At 41.3% G+C, this 16,298-nt stretch overlaps 1 protein-coding gene, 1 long non-coding RNA gene and 1 other non-coding gene across 3 annotated transcripts in view; 2 read left to right on the top strand and 1 right to left on the bottom strand.

The window, feature by feature from the left end:
* The first annotated feature begins 106 nt into the window (after positions 1-106).
* LOC134000081 (uncharacterized) lies at positions 107-982 on the top strand. Its single transcript, XR_009927395.1, has 4 exons — positions 107-329; positions 426-511; positions 696-736; positions 917-982. It is a non-coding gene; the product is annotated as an uncharacterized LOC134000081 (long non-coding RNA).
* A 117-nt stretch (positions 983-1,099) lies between these two features.
* Positions 1,100-1,233, top strand: LOC134000317 (small nucleolar RNA SNORA35). Its single transcript, XR_009927418.1, has one exon. It is a non-coding gene; the product is annotated as a small nucleolar RNA SNORA35 (small nucleolar RNA).
* Positions 1,172-16,298, bottom strand: part of tex2 (testis expressed 2) — a 15,917-nt gene continuing 790 nt past the window's right edge. The window contains exons 1-11 of the mRNA XM_062438534.1: positions 15,337-16,298; positions 13,257-13,457; positions 11,845-12,208; positions 10,891-11,186; positions 9,881-10,024; positions 9,660-9,759; positions 6,997-7,117; positions 6,385-6,501; positions 5,875-6,084; positions 5,342-5,462; positions 1,172-3,426 (exon numbers count right to left, since the gene is read on the bottom strand). The exon at positions 15,337-16,298 is cut by the window's right edge and continues 790 nt beyond it. Of these exons, the coding sequence (XP_062294518.1) occupies positions 3,277-3,426; positions 5,342-5,462; positions 5,875-6,084; positions 6,385-6,501; positions 6,997-7,117; positions 9,660-9,759; positions 9,881-10,024; positions 10,891-11,186; positions 11,845-12,208; positions 13,257-13,457; positions 15,337-16,298 (2,786 nt within the window). The 3' untranslated portion in view covers positions 1,172-3,276. The remainder of the gene's footprint in view (positions 3,427-5,341; positions 5,463-5,874; positions 6,085-6,384; positions 6,502-6,996; positions 7,118-9,659; positions 9,760-9,880; positions 10,025-10,890; positions 11,187-11,844; positions 12,209-13,256; positions 13,458-15,336) is intronic.

Genomic DNA, 16,298 nt, shown 5'->3' with positions numbered 1-16,298 from the left:
AGGAGGGGAGATGTAGAGTCAGTGTGAGCCAATGAGAAAAAACCCACTGACACCGGATGCGGTATAAAACACATCCGGGGACATTTTCTGCAGCAGTGTCCGCCCATGGGAAGCATGCTTTCTGCAGTCAAGCCAGTTAGACTCGAAATATTTGAATTTAACAAGTCTATATCGAAATATTTGCATTTAGCATGGCGTTGAGAATTTTAAAGTGCATATTATCCAGTGATTATTATGATAGATGACTTGAACTTAATTGTAAATGCTCATTTGAGGAAACACATGTCTGAACAGGGTGACTAGGCCGCATGGGCGAGGAAAATGTGGAGGTAAGGTTGATTTTTTCCCCCCCTTTTTTTCCTTCATAATATCAAATGGTTAATGCAAAATTCCTAATTTTAATATGCTATTCTGTATGTACACAGACCCAATGATTGATATCTAATCAATCTTACCCTTTGAGGTGGCTACACACGTGGACAGAGGGTGGTGCACATTATACTACATGACGGTGAGTATCGGTGTAATGGGTTTTATTCTCTTTTCTTTGATGTATGAATGATGATTTTCGTGCGTTAGACTTCTGATATAAAAATGAAGCCAACATTCAGTCTGACTTGACCCATCATGACCAGTCTGCTTGTGTTTTTGAGTAATAAATAAAAGAAATCTCACTCAAGTTTTCTTCTCTGCAGGAACTGGCTTTAGTGTGGATGGATCCCCTGGAGAAACACAAGTAAGTTAAACATGAGGGTCATCTGCAAATGGTTTACAATGGTTATGAATGATGACTATATAATGCGTTAGACTTCTGACTCATGTTGAAGACAATTTATCTCTGACATAACCCAAATACAGAAATATTTGCTAGATTTATGCTTAAATAAGTGAATTTTAAAGTTGTTCTCTTTTGCAGGGATGGGACTACAACATGGCTGCTGTAACTTACAAGGTGACCTCATGGCTCATTAATTAATGTTCCTAAATGTTCCCTTCTTGTATTCTTATTTTGAACTGATGAATAAAGCATTTGTCAAAAAGCTTAGAGTGGTGGTGGTCACTTATTTCTATTTACTTTACATTTTTGGTACATTAATTTAGGCACTATACTTTGAGCCTGACTGACATTTCCCATGGTCACACAGGTCAAGAAATAGTGCTAGATCAATTCTTGTTATAACTGGGGTTACTTGGCAATTTTCCCAAGTCTCTCTTTTTAAGCAAGATACAGACTATAAATGCATTTCAGAATGAAAATTGCACACACACATTTTGAAGGATTTAGCATTTCAATTTAGTCTGCAGAGCTGCTTTTTTAGTCCCTGTTCTATAACTGTAATTGTAAATAATATACTAATCAACTATAGCCCAACAGATATTGAATTACAGATAACTTTTTATAACAAATCAGATAAATCAGCCAATATTCATTTAAGAACAATTCAAAAGTATTGTAATCTTGCGGTGCACACAGATGAATGCTAAGCACAAAGATTCACAAATCTTTTCCAAGCAAAAGGTTTTATTGATCCACAACGATCAGAACCATAACATTCTGTGACATCACTGAACACGACAGCAATGTTTAAGTATTTTCATCACTGCGCAAATGAACAACACCAAAACCTGTGGAAACGAAAGGGCATGTTTTAACCGACACGGCAATGGCACAAAGACATTTTCTCTCTATACTCAACTGATGCAACAAATGTGGCGGCTCACTATGGAGGAATGTTTGACTATTTTAAAGGCACTTTCTGCCTCATACACTTTGCCAACACACATATTTGAACGTATCACAAGTACAGTTAAAAGTCACCTGTAAAGCAGCCGGGTGTCTTGGCAGATCACAAATTTGCTGTTGCTCTAGTTATTGGTTGTATTTCTCATGTGTACAGTACAGAAAGAACTGCAAATAAATAAACAAAAAAAAATAGCATTCATTAGCTGTATGTCTGCTGACAATGTTAAATAATATGGCTAATATCCAATATATTTAATCAAATAAACAGAAATAGTGGGGCTGTTTCCTGCTCTTTTAACCCAGTTGATGTCTTGCTGTGTCCACAAAAGGGGTTCAGTCTGTCACTCCCTGCATTAGTATCTCTATCTTGTGACTTTCCAGCCACAGTTATCCAAACACTGGCTGTACTAGAGTTGCCTCAGTGGGAACACTAGATAATTAACAGATTGCTTATTTGTCACTGTTAAGCACAAACAGTACTCTTAAAAACAGGACAAGATTGCTTTGGCAATAAAAAAACACAAAATTATTCTTCAACTCTGAATATAACATGAAAAGAAGTCTTGAAGCATGTTTCTTAGAAGCATGTTATCAGTGAATGAGCTATTCCTTGCACAGCTAGGAAGCTGCATTCTTATTTATACATTCATCAGACCTAGGCAATGTTTGGCTGCTGTATTTGCAGATATATTTTAATTCATACAACCCCCTCTAAAGTCAATTTTAGCACTACTCCCTACCACACAAAGCACACGGGCCGTACATGATGACAGTGTCCATCCAGCAGTTGGTGGGATGTTCAGCAGACTTCAACTAACCTAATATCTTCGATGGACGCAGTGCTGTTGATCTGTTTGCATATAAGTGCCAGGCAACAGTGTGGATGGGTGACAGATGAGATAATTTCCCTGTGATTAGTATTAATAGACGCAGGGGCTTTCAGCAAAACCATCTCAAAATTTAACATTTTTTCAAATGTTCGTTCATTCAGACATAAACACGCTTCATCAGTGGCCTCAAAGTTCCCGTAGAAACAATAAACCACTCCATTAGAAAGGTCACACAAAATGTATACACTGTACAACTCATGTTTGGTGCAGCTGTACATCACAGGTATTATGGTTCTGGTTGAATCAGATGGCTATTTACCAATCCACCCCCTCACACACAAGCATTTGTTAAGTAGTCTCAACATGCCCCGTGTATTCTGTTTCATCAGAGTATGAATCGAAATATTTGATGTCACAAAATAAAACTGTTTGACTAGAAGACAATCTATAAGTCACAGTTCTCCTCCATTCTCCTGCTTTTAGTGGCCACAGAATGATTACGAACTCAATCAACACCAAGTGTTGAGAGTGCACTTCATGAGCTGCCACAGACTGGTGCAACAATGGGACAGGAATGTGGGTAAAAATATCGGAGACTTGGCCCAGAACCATTGTTGCACCTGTGGTTTCTGACGGGGATGGGGCTTGTCATATTGCCATGGTGATAAAATGTCCGTCAGCGTACGCTGTCAACAGCAGTCTTCACATGTCAGAGACCTCAGACTCTTCGGGTTCTGGGTCCTTCAAGGCATCATTTGTCACAGTAACCAAATTGGCATTTGAACGCATGTCCATGGCAGAGTGCATTATGGGTAGCCATACGTCATCCATGTTTGGCATCACAAATATTTTCTGTGGAAGGACAAGCACATTATGAAATTTAAAAAAAACAAGCATAATCACTTTAATTTCAACAAAAAAGAGGAGGAGGACATAAATGCTCCCATTTAAAAGCTATTGTGTTCGTGTAGTAGAGTGAGGGGAGCTGAAACTTTTAATCAATATGCTTTTGTAACTAAAAATATACCAAATCAAGACAGACATGAGATTATACAGTGCTACTTGAAAGTTCGGAAATTTGCTCTATTTCTGCATAAATATGACCTTAAATGTAATCAGATTCCCATTCAAGTCTAGATAAACTAGATAAAGAGACATCAGTTGAACAAATTAGTCCAAAATCTTACGCTTGTTTATTTATTGGAGAAAATTATCCAATGTTACAAATTTGTGTCAGGCAAAATAATATGAACCCCTAGGATTATCAATTCATGATTTCTCTGTTTTATTTTAAGAAGAGAAATCTGGTTCTTCACTGTTAAAGTCTGAGCTTCACAACACAGGTTGGTGGAAGTGTGTCATGGGTTGAACAAAGGAGATTTCTGACAACCTTAGTAGAAGAGTTGCTGGTACTCACTAGGCTGGAAAGGGTTACAACACCATTTCAAAGAGTTTGGACTTCACCATTCAACTATCAGGCAGATTGTGTAGAAATGGAAGACATCCAACACCAGTGTTACTCTCCCCAGGAGTGGTTGGACAACAAAGATCACACAAAGAGCAATGCATGTAATAGTCTGGGAGGTCACATGGGACTCCAGGCTAACATCTAGAAAACTAAAGGCCTTTATTGCAGTTGCTACAGTCAATGTTCATGAGTCCATCAGGAGAACATTGGACATCAATGGTGCATATGGTGTATGTAACAGAGTTGCAAAAAAACCCCACTACTTTCCAAAAAGAACATTTCTGCCATCTACAGTTTGCTTAAGACCATGCGGATAAGCCAGAAGTCGAATGGAAAAATGTTCTGTGTAATCTGCTGTATTACGAGGAATAAGCTAAAATTCTTACAAGCTGATGTGCAGGGCTAATAAACAGTTACCAGAAGTGTTTTGTTGAAGTTATTGCTGTGAAAGATGATCACACCATTTACTGAAAGCAAGAGTTCAAAATAGGAGCAAAAATAGGAAAGACAGAAGAAGATGATATAATTTTCCTCAATAAATAAATGAATACATTGAATGTTTTTGTCTCATTTGTTTATTCGGGTACCCTTTATCTAGTTTTAGGGCTTGTGTAAAAATCTAATCACATTCGTTGTCATACTTATGCAGAAATAGAGAAAATTGTAAAGTGTTCACAAATTTTCAAGCAGCACTGTATCTGTTAACAAGAATGCGGGAGAAAAAGAGCTGCAATACATCATCCACTGTTCAAACAACCCTGCACTGTTATGTTTGGAGCGGCAATTGCGGAAGGCCAGATGTATACACTCGCTCACAACTGACAACAGTGAGCTCTGCAGCACTGTATTTTACTGGAGGCAGGATTTAGGGGGGTGGTACATAATAATAACCTCCAGAGGAGTCAGGCAGGGATAAATGTAGATGTGTGGTAGACCTGACAGGGACACTTTGCTGCAGTAGTCTGCAGGTGTGCCTCAGGGCAGTTATCTACCAGCAGGCATATCATTACTTTGGCTATATATGAGGGATGGGAGAGCTACAGGCACACTGCTTTGAAGTGCATGTTGGTGGGCAACCATAAATTCATCCCCCAGTCCTCTTTTATTACCTAAAACATCTCAGGGGACATTTCTTTTGTCCTTGTTGAGCAAATTTCAGCCTCAGACAAAATCTCCCAACCTTAAAGATGTTCATTAACCTTGAATTTGACATTTGACCTAGAAACTCTATTGACTATATAAATAAATTGTACTTGTGACGAAACTCATGCACAGTTTCCTGTTTTTCTCATTGCGTACCTGGAACTCCTGGTCTAGTTTCTTCTCAATCCAGTCCGTCACATGAACTAGAGTGACTTCCCTCTCACCCAGTTTAGGCCGTGCTTTCAGCTCCACGTGAGGCGGGCTCCGGAAACCATACCTGACCACCGGCAGTAAAGATTAATGGTAATAATTATATGATCTCATACAAGATGATTTGCAGTCTGGTTTCTCCAGTAGGGTGGGCTCATGAAAACATGAAACAAGATTTGTCTGTTCTGGTGATTATTATCAATCAATCAATCATATCAATTAAGTTTTTAAGGCACACAGAGTTTAATGAAGGTTTTAATATTCCACATCTTTATATGAAAATATACCTATGCATCCTAATTTTCTTAGATGTTAAGTATATTCAGTTCAGTGGTGATTAACTTTCCGTTTTTCATTGCAAGCATGTCAGTATTTGCCCAGCAGAGGGTGCAGTGTTATATTTTCAAGGCAGGACTCCAATACATGCACTGACTACATCCTACAGTCTTCAATGCACTCCTCCCTGGAGGTGAACGTACCATATCCTGTCTGTGGGGGGAGGTGGGATGTTGACAGCTAGTGTCCCACGGCACTCTTGCACCTCCACGGTGAGCAGTAGAGGTGTGTTAGACACCTCCTCCATCTTCTTCTTAATGAACTCCGTCTCTGTGGCTTTCTGGAAGTACTTCGACTTGGCTATCTTGTCCACAAAGCGCATGATCTTGCTGGGCCTGTGGCCTCCCACATAGCTACGAGAGAGATAAGGAGGATAGAAATGGAGGAGGAGGTGAGGCAAGGAGTGAGTCAGGTTCATAATTTATTCACAACAGCATCTCCTGCTACTCAGCACCCACGATGGAGGGGAGTGACCGGGTGCTACATTAAATCAGCAGTGAGCTTTCAAATGTGTGGGACTGAGTGGATGGATAGGCGGGTGGGTGGACTAAAAGGGCAGATCATTCTGCTTCAACACATTGGTATGAATTTGTTTCTGCCCAATTTCAATTCAGATACATGCTGATGTTGTTGTCAAAGAGACATTTGCTCACCCCTCGCCTCCAGGGAGAATGGCTTTGTCACTGAGGAGCTCTTGGGGATCCTCCTCATCTGATGAGCCAGCACTAGACGATTCCTCATCGCTGTCTGCCAGACAGTATGTCCGTGGCCTGGGCCTGTCACACACACACACACACACACACACACAAATGTACACTTGCTGTTGCAAAGTCAGTCCCTAATGGCTTTGGACAGAACCATCAACAATCAAAACTAATTTCCATTAAATGAATCAATGCTGATTGAAATCACAGGAAATTAATCTCTACTCAAGATTCACTTAAGGAAAGAAATTAAATGTATTGTTTCAGTGACAGGCATCTATTCCCAAACTCACCATTCATTTTACAAATCGTCCAGTAAGTGGTAAGCGTCCAGAGAGAGCCAGAGAGAGCATTAGTATGTAAAGAGAAGGGAAGGAGAGCCAAAACAAAAAGGGCAGAAATTGTGAAAAAACAGACACCACGTGCAAATCTAGTCAATTAACATCCAGCTCAGAGCTGTTTGTTTAGCAAAAAAGTTAATCCTTCAAACATCTTACTTATGGCCCAGAGAATGTAGGGTAAGAAAAAGCAGGAATTCACAAATGTTATTGAAAGTCTTACCAGTCTTTCCCGTGTTCCCCGAACCCTTCGCCCTCTTTCCCCAGACGTGCAAGGTTCATCTTGGTCTCTAGTGTCATGAGGAAGGAGCCCGTATAGGAGATCTCCAGATCAAACCACATACCTGGGAACAAAGTATCAGAGATAGATAGAGAGAGGCATATTATGTTCCTTTATATTCCTATATTAAAACAGTGATTTATACCCACATCAACACCACAGAACACAAAGCTGCAGCCCATTAGATGAACAACTGTGAATGCTATTTCTGTGTTTAACAAGAATCTCCGGCCTAGTGTCTAATTGCTGTGAGGTCCCCTGCAGAGGTGCAAGGGAGAGAAACTTTCCTCTAGCAAAAACTGAAAAGGTCAGCACTGGGGCAGCGGTGCCTCCTCATTGGCTGAGTTGATTGGGCCTCTTCCTGATTGCACATCATACTTCCCATTTCGAGTGAATTTCGATTCCCCTGCTGTTTGTTCAATGAATTCTGACCTCCACAACTGATGTCGTCTATTATTACTCTGCCTCACTCTCATTCGTCCTCCATTTTCCACTATTTATAAATGCGCATTGATTTGTATGAGTGTGGCAGCAGTGTCAAAGAGCAGCTAAATGACAGCATTAAGTCAGACCATGTTACAGTGTCTTAACGGTCACTGTAACACAGGAGGGAGACACAGTCTGAAGTGCCTAATTCATTTTGGAGGAGTAAACATATCTGCAATGCTTACATAAGCATGTGTGTGCTTCTAAATAAAGGTGGGAGATATATCATCACTATATTATATGAGAGAAGATATTGCCTTGAATCACGGTTAATGTAATATGTAGCTCACATGTTCCAGGCCCTAATAAGTTAATTCACTGAACTGTCTGATCGTTGTAGTTCAAAGCTTGCGTGCCACATTAATGCTTTTCTTATACTATCATCACCAACCCCTATTGTATACAATATTACAGAAAGCCACCAATAATTGTGCTCAAAACAAATGATTAATTATGCCAATCATTCCCAGCTTTACTTCTACATAAACTCATGTTCATTTAACAGCTCATGCTGTATGTGTGACACTGCACTATCTAATCATGTCTTTCGAGTACAAGTGACAGGAAACACTTCTTCTTCATCATCATCATCATCATCATCCCCATCATCCTCATCATCATCACAAGAACATAGAAATATCCACAAGATATGAAATTACACAGTACATTTTGTGATATTCTAAATGTTCTTATTGTCAACAAATCCAAACAGAATACCAAAACTAGCAACGAACTGTTTAACATGTATTGTCTGTGTAGTCAAAGCTTCATATAGCCTATTCTTCTGCTGTAGAGGTCTATGAGGTCTCTAAAAATAATGAAATAAACTTTAGTCTATCCCATATATGCTGTGTTGTTGCTGTAAATATTCACAAGAACACCAAATATGCTTAAAATAATCAGCAACAAGTAATACTGTTTGCTAAATACTACAGTTTTAGGAAATTATTCAGCCTTTAAAAAAAATCAGTAACGTATTAATTCATGACCCTTTTTAAAGATGTACATTTTCAATGGGAACTAGTGGGCTTGGGGCTGAGAGTCCCAGACAGAACAGGGAAGTCAGACTAAAACAATGATGGTTTTGGTCTTTACATGGGATTTCCTGACAACATAACAATAGAGAATATTGCATGTTACTGCAATATTGCATTGTTATTATAAATGCACCCTGTTCAGTTCATGCAGCTTCACAGCACAGCACTTCTAGAGATGCCATTCCCCCAGGACTAATTATGTGTCAGAATCAACAGATGATGTGAGTATATTTCTGTGGGGTGTGTAGGTTCAGACAGCAAACATTAATGAGCATTGCAGACTCAGCTGTGGAAACGTGGCTGACAGGGGAATGACTCATGACCGGTTCCTACAAATGAACAGCAAAAGTTATTATACTATTAAGTAGACTAAACTGTCTTTGGACAAAACTTGAATATTATTATAAAGTTGAACAATATAAAATGACAATCCACTCATATCATTGGGGGGGGGGGGGGGGGGGGGGTTACACAGAATCCCGTGCCTTGCTCTGCTCTCCGCTATAAAGCACCATTAATGGCTGAACTATCCCCACAACCCCACAACCTGTTCCCTCATTTTCCACCTCTTCAGGTTCGCGAACCAGTCGCCCCACATCTCTGTATTGTCTCTCTGTGTTGAACCAGTCCCTTTGGTGGGGCTCAAGGCAAGCAGCAGGCAGGGTGAGTCAGTGTCTCAGTAATAGATGAGGGGGACCCAAGACGTGACGTTTAATTACTGTGGCTTAATAGAGCGAGGCTCACAGAGTAGGGAGGGAGAGGGGGTTGGAGGATGGGGGAAATGTCTTAATCCAGAGAGAAGAGGAGAAGAGCAAGGGGAAGATGGAGGGATAGTAGCAATGATAGAAATGGAGGAGATAGATAGATTGAAGGGAATAGAAAGGTGAGAAGAATGTTGTGCTATTCTGTCTGAAATGCAAAAGGAGGCACTGATAAATAGCCTGGCTAAGAATGGAAGAAAGGGGAGAGCAGAGGAAGAGGAATGTGACTGATCGCTGCAAAAATAATAAATGTCTATTGTAGTAGACTACCAAGAACACCCTGTGAAAAACATGACATACCTAGTGAGGTTTCTTTTCCTACCTTGGTGGTCCACAGAGGGTTTGGAGGCATGGATGATCTTAGGAATGGAAAAGCCCATGTCTAGTTCTGTCAAAGTCAGCTCATTCATAAAATATGGCAGCTGAAACAGACGGTTTGAAAAAAGATTTAGGCCTCACAAGTAATACAAAAGAAGACACGAAATGCAACCGACAGAAACACAAAATTGCCTGTGGAACTGATCACACTGGAACTCTACCCACCCTGATCTTACTGAGCTTCATTTGGATCTTCTTGGTGACCACATTGGCCCAGTACTTCTCTCCCAGGAAGTCCCAGAATATCCTTCCCAGAAAAGCATTGACCCAGGCCTCATGCTCCACACTCTCCTCTGAACTCCTACGTATCTGAAGGACACAGATATAGGTACGTACTGTTACACTAACAAGTAAAGGCCACATATGATTAGATTTAATCCGGACTCCAGATTAAACTGTTAAGAAACCTGAAACCTGTTAGTCTGAAAAGGTTTGCTGTTTGGCACTTTTTGATCCAACCCTTTATAAATTTATATGGGGATAAACCCTATGTGAGTAATGAAGGTCTGAAAACTAGATTTTGACATAGGGCTAATCTCTGTGACAGTGCCTCAAGATAAAGGTACGGCCATCCATGACTTTGCTTCTCTTAACCTTGGATGTGCCATGTTTGATGACAAATCCATCCCAGCTCAAACAATTTGCATATTTAAATCTGATCACAATTCGGCAGAATGGCAATAAAAATAATGCTAATTAATACCAGGTGTGAATGTAAACGCCTTTGGATCGAATGTCAATATACATTAATATATTCAGAAACAGATTTCATGTTAATACAAGGTGTAAATGTAGCCGCTTAGTGCATTTGTTTCTTATCATTAAATCTCACATTGTCTGCATCCCTGTTTGTAAGATTTGTCTCTGTTGATGACTTGCTACATTTCTTTGCATGCTACCATCACCAACTGTCACTCAGCAAAATAGCAATACAGACAAATTGAGGGACCAGAAAAAAGATCAGAAAAAATTGCTCCATTGAGCTACTAGTGGTCAAAAACTCCACAGTTTGCCTTTAAGTAACAATAAAGCAACTACTGTAGTTGATACTGATATGCAGTGAATCTGGGGCTTTTAGGACCCTTGGGGGTCTTGAGTCTTCAGGGCAGTTAGCAACTTTGCCTGTTTGGTCATCTACTTCTTTTAAACCGTTCATGTATCCCTTTGTCTCCTACCTTTTTGGTAGCTTTGGGGCTGCTCTTGGGGCTGTGCCCTGGGCTTTCAGTGGCAGTTGGACTTCTCTGTGGTGCTTGGGGGTTGACGTATTTGGCCATGTAGATATTATAGTCCAACAGCATCTTCTGCTTCATCCCTCCAGTAGACCCACAGGGAGGAGCAGAGGAGGTCTCTCTGTGGCGAGACTGCGGCTGAGACAGCTCTTCCAAGCTTCCCCGGCTGCTGCTCCTGCTGTCAGCCTCCAGGCCTCCACCAGATTGGGTGCTGCTACTGCGGCTGTGGGAGGGTAAGAAGGCTAAAAGTGGACATGGGGAGGTTAGTGCTATACAATTATGCATCAACAAGTTTTTCTCATTCATGCATCATGCATCATATTTCACATACATAATGCATGCCCACAGTGTAGCTTTGGATAGTTAGCATCTAGTTTGCATTAATTACTCACAAAATACTGCAACGCTATGAATTAGAATTCTTTATACCAGATGATGCACTACATCCTCTCTATGACTCATATTAGCACTGAAATTGTCATTTTCAATATAATTGCTATGTACATCCACATAACAGTTTGATAATTTAAATCATCTTTCCAGTAATCCTGTTCACCCTGCACTTGCCACTATCACTGGACCCACACAGTGCTAATGTTTCCTTTTGAATTGGGCCTTATCCTTGCAGACTTATATCCCACAGCGGAGACCAATACTATAATATGCTGCTTCTCTGTGCATGTAATCCTGCTGACCCATTCACACTCATCTGTTCACTCAGTTGAGGGGATTGGCAGTCCCTAAGCTGAGGCTTATGCACAGATCTGATTGCTGTGCAGTTACATACTCAAGAGAATGGCTACTCTGACTGCAGGCAGTGATGTGTGTATGTGCAAATATGTGTGTGATAAGGGTGAGCGAGATGGATAAATTTATATACTGTACTTGTGTTAAACTCACCACCCTTGCAGATGCCTGGCAGACTGCCACCTCTCCCCTCTGATTTCATTCGGGATGCAAGCAGAAATCTACGGAACCATTCCTCCTTTTCCCGACCCGTCCTCCCAAACAAATAGATTGTCAGATCCCCTCCTCCAGAAGCTGGTCTTTTGGGCTCCTCAACTGATCCAGATCCTTCAACTTTCTCACCCTTGTCCATTCGCTCTAGCTTCTCACCCAGCCCTGCTAATTTGTCCTCTCCAGCTTCCAGCCTCTCTCCTTGGGCCTTGGACATAAAGTCCTCCTGCTTGGCCAGCTCTATGCAAATGGGGTACTTCTTGTTCCAAACTCTCTTCCTAGCCAGGCTGTGGGGCACCAAGTAGATCTATGAGGAGAGGGAGGCCAAGTTCATATGATCAACTGCATTTGTTGTGTTTATGGCAATTAAATGTCCATATTGAAATGGGGACAAACATGTAAGTCCCAAAATAATACTTGTAGAGAAAAATGAAACTAGGCATATGATGTGGTAGACTTGTGCCAGGATGTGTGTGCAGCTGTGTGTGACAATAGGGGACTTTCTGAAAATATAAACCATGAGTAAAACTGCAGGCAATAAGAAAAGTGCAAATTACTCGACTATTATGTATTTATATTTTTCTACCCCAAATCATAATTGGTCTTTGACTAACAATGAAAGAATATTCCATTTGTTTTGTTAGTGATGGACGCAGCTAGCATTATTCGCTTGCCATTGGTTTTGTTGCAATAGTATACTCTTTTGTTTGCATATATCACTCATGTATAGATGCTCACTCTAGCCTAACAACACTGACATTGAATATAAGAATTGCTAAAATATCAGCACTGGTTCGTATGTAGCATTGTAGGTGGTGTCAGGATGTTAGGCATATATTGGATCTTAGCTAGACCTTAGCTGGATCTTAGCAAGACAAATAAAACATCCATCCTCATCATCCAAAGTTGCATGATGAGGACAACTACAACCCATTTGATCCACAATACACTGACATAAGAAACAGCTTCTTGCTGTCCTGCCTTGAGATATGCAAAACCATGCAGTCAGCATACTAATATACAAGTCACACAGCTGTGTGTTCAGGGTCAGTGCCCTGTGATATTCATTCCATGTTTACACACACAATGTGACTGAACATGACCTGTTATTAACCATACACTCAGGCAAAGGCAAATATGAGGCGACGTGTGCTTGATGTCACTATCTGTTAAGATTTGAGTCAAGCAACCAAATACACAGCCAAGCCAGGAGACATACACACACGTGCACACAACACATTAATATCACTCTCATCTATTTACCCATCTCACACATTAAGTCTTATTTCACAAGCCTACAGACAAATGCAATATCAAAATTTCTGTGTCCCTTTTTAATTTATTTGCCACCACACCTTGCTGTCAGTCAGGTCGTAGATCTTCTGGCTGATGTACGTGACGTCAGGCTTAGGCTCGTTGTGTGCGGCACGGCGGGATATGTTGCGGTTGGGCTTGGACAGGCGCAGGACAGAGCCCTCAAGACGGACGTAAACAGAGTGGGTCAGGGTGGCGTGGTACATCTCCGGGTCGTAGCTATGGATCTCATTCATCCAGCCCTGAGAGATTGTCAGGGTAGATGGGGGAAGAGATTCAATGACAATGATTCAAACTGTATTCTCATAGCACATGCATCAGACTCCCTGTCAAATACTAAGGATTTGAGGCTAAAGCACTTATTGAAGTCATGCATAGTTGACTTTCCACATAGTTACTGATGACCAGTTACTGTACGTGATTTTGTTGTTATTTTCTAAAACTGGACTTGATTCTGTCTTATGTACTGTATATTCTGACGAGGTATTATTGTGTGATCTTCTACTATATTCTTTTCTATTCAACTTATAATATACAAAGGTAACAAGGAAAGTTGAGGAGATGATGTCTTTTAGGTCAAATATCTTTGAAATTTTAATGTATTTGGTCTTAAAGGCATTTGGATTTCTCCTCAGCTCTTTTGGACCTCCTATCTAGTAAATACAACTGATTAGGCCTCTGGGATAAGTAGCAACACACAAGACCAAAGCAGGTCCACTAGCCTTTAACTAACTGATGCTAAAAACTAGGAATACAAAAATGTTGTCTTCCCACACAATAAACAACAAGAAGCAGAACAACATCACATACCAGTAAATGTCAAAATAAAGTTCCCCCTCAGATGTAGTGTGCAAACAACTTTATACAAAAGATAAATTAGGGCACATGAAACACTGATTTTTTGTTGATCCTCGAAGGCAGAGGAAGATGAAGAGAAAGAAAAAGAGTAGAATTTGTCCCCGCTGTTGTTACTCTTCACTTGTGTGCTTCAGGGTCTATCATTCATACAAGTATATCATGTTCTGTATGTCCACAGAGTTCCCCTTTTGGAACAGCTGTGCCTTCTAGCCATGAAGCTCTCCTGTTCAACAGCTTGGTACCCACCAAGGAACACACAGATAAGCTTACATAACTCCCTCCAACTGATAAACATCTCTGCAGTTTCCATGTTTCTGTAGCACTGAGTGAGCTTAACTAATAATAGGAGGGTATATGTGGTGGCTCTCTCATCTGATTGTTTGGTTCAAAGCCAAACTATAGCCTTCACTGGAGAAAAACTGTAATTCAACCTCAGTTTGTTGCTGCTGGTCCCCATGAGGTTGTATAGAGTTTATTTCTAACCCAAACTCCTGCCTTATCAGTCCCAAAGGAGGCTGTGTGAGCAAACCTGATTGAATTGAAAACAACAGGGGAAATTTCAGTGCTTGGGCTATTGTGTCAGAATGTTAAAATTATAGAGCAAAGAACACATAGTCCAACAGTAAGATACAAAACAAAAGCTCTTGGGGGATAACGCTTCTTCCTCCTACAATTTTGCCTCTCCTTGTAAACAAACACAGCTAGAATTGCAACATTTCAGGCATTTAGTACTCTGTGCACAATGTAGCATCTTCACTTAGGATGTATTCTCCAAGGCAGCATTAGATAAATGCAGTGCAGTAGCCACATATCATACAGATGCTATCAATTATATGTGTAAAACCTGCAATCAATCAATCTTTATTTGTATAGCGCCAAATCCCAACAAAGTCATCTCAAGGCACTTTACACATAGAGCAGGTCTAAACCGTACTCTTCAGGTTTAATTTTAAAGACATGAGCAAGCACTTGGCGACAGTGGCAAGGAAAAACTAAATTTTAACGTGAAGAAACCTCAGGCAGAACCAGGCTCAAAGTGCCAGGATAAATCAAACATGAGTTATCTTGATTATTGGCAGCGCAAAACAATGCATAGCATGCTGCTAAATATATAACTGTTACAACAGATTAAGAAACAAGACCACATGCTAATAAACGTGATATCTTTGAGAGCCACATCCAAAAGCCTAATCTGAGTTGGGAAGTTGACAAATCATACTGCAACAGGCTCAAACTTGTCATTCATGATGTGATTAGTCTCACCTTATATATTCCTGGTTCTTTAATATCCAGCTGGGCCACATTCCAGGGCTCTATGCTCCGCCTCCCTCTTCCTGTCCCTAACACGGAGCGCCGAGGAGAGGACATCCAAAGGACCAGCATGGCCAACATAAACCCAGCTACTATCCCATGCACCACTGCACATACATATGGTGGCACTGGAAGGACCAAATACCAGTACACCAACTGTGTCAGGAAGACAAGGCCAATCACAGGCACAGCCTCAAACTCTTCCTCTGCTCTCTCATCCTCCTCTGTATCAAATTCACTACACAAACCAGTGCTACCAGTAAGGGGCTGCCGGGAACTTGGGCGATCCCCATCTGGTGTCTCTGTATCAGTACATAAGTCAAAGTCTTCACTGAACAGTTCACAGAAGTCTTCGTCTTCCTGCCGAGCTACCAGGGCAGACATAGAGCAACGGCCCAGAGTGAGAGATGGAGACTTGGGCAGAGTGGATGAGGAGGCCTGGGTGAGAACTGGAGCTGGTGTCAGTGATGGGAAGGAGAAAAACACAGAGTCAGAGCCCGTGCCAGTGGGGGTTTCATCCTCTTCATCTCCTTCTGTGCCCTCCTCCTCCTTGATGCTGTAGTTGTTGTTACCTTCGGCATGTCCATTCACCGCTGTCACTCCACTGAGCTCTGACGCACTGGAGGACAGAAATTTGGCACGATGAGTGGCACTTCCCCCAGCTCCAGCGCCAGACTCATCTCCCATGATCTTACTAAAAAGCAGGAGGGGGTCTGACATCACCTCTGACAGCCGCCGCTTGGTGTCTTCTATCCTGGCCTCCACTTCTTGAACCTTGAAGAAGGACCTACTATCTGGGGACATGACAGGGGAGGAGGGGGCTGTTTTGGAGTCTCCACCTGTTTTACCGACAATGACAGGGCTGGAGGATAAGCGAGGCTGGGAGAACTGTTTGAAGAGCTGCATGTTGCGAG

Source organism: Scomber scombrus, chromosome 18 (genome assembly GCF_963691925.1).
Source record: "Scomber scombrus chromosome 18, fScoSco1.1, whole genome shotgun sequence".
Taxonomy (NCBI): domain Eukaryota; kingdom Metazoa; phylum Chordata; class Actinopteri; order Scombriformes; family Scombridae; genus Scomber; species Scomber scombrus.
The sequence above is the reverse complement of the archived record's forward strand: the minus strand, read 5'-3'. Positions and strand labels throughout refer to the sequence as shown.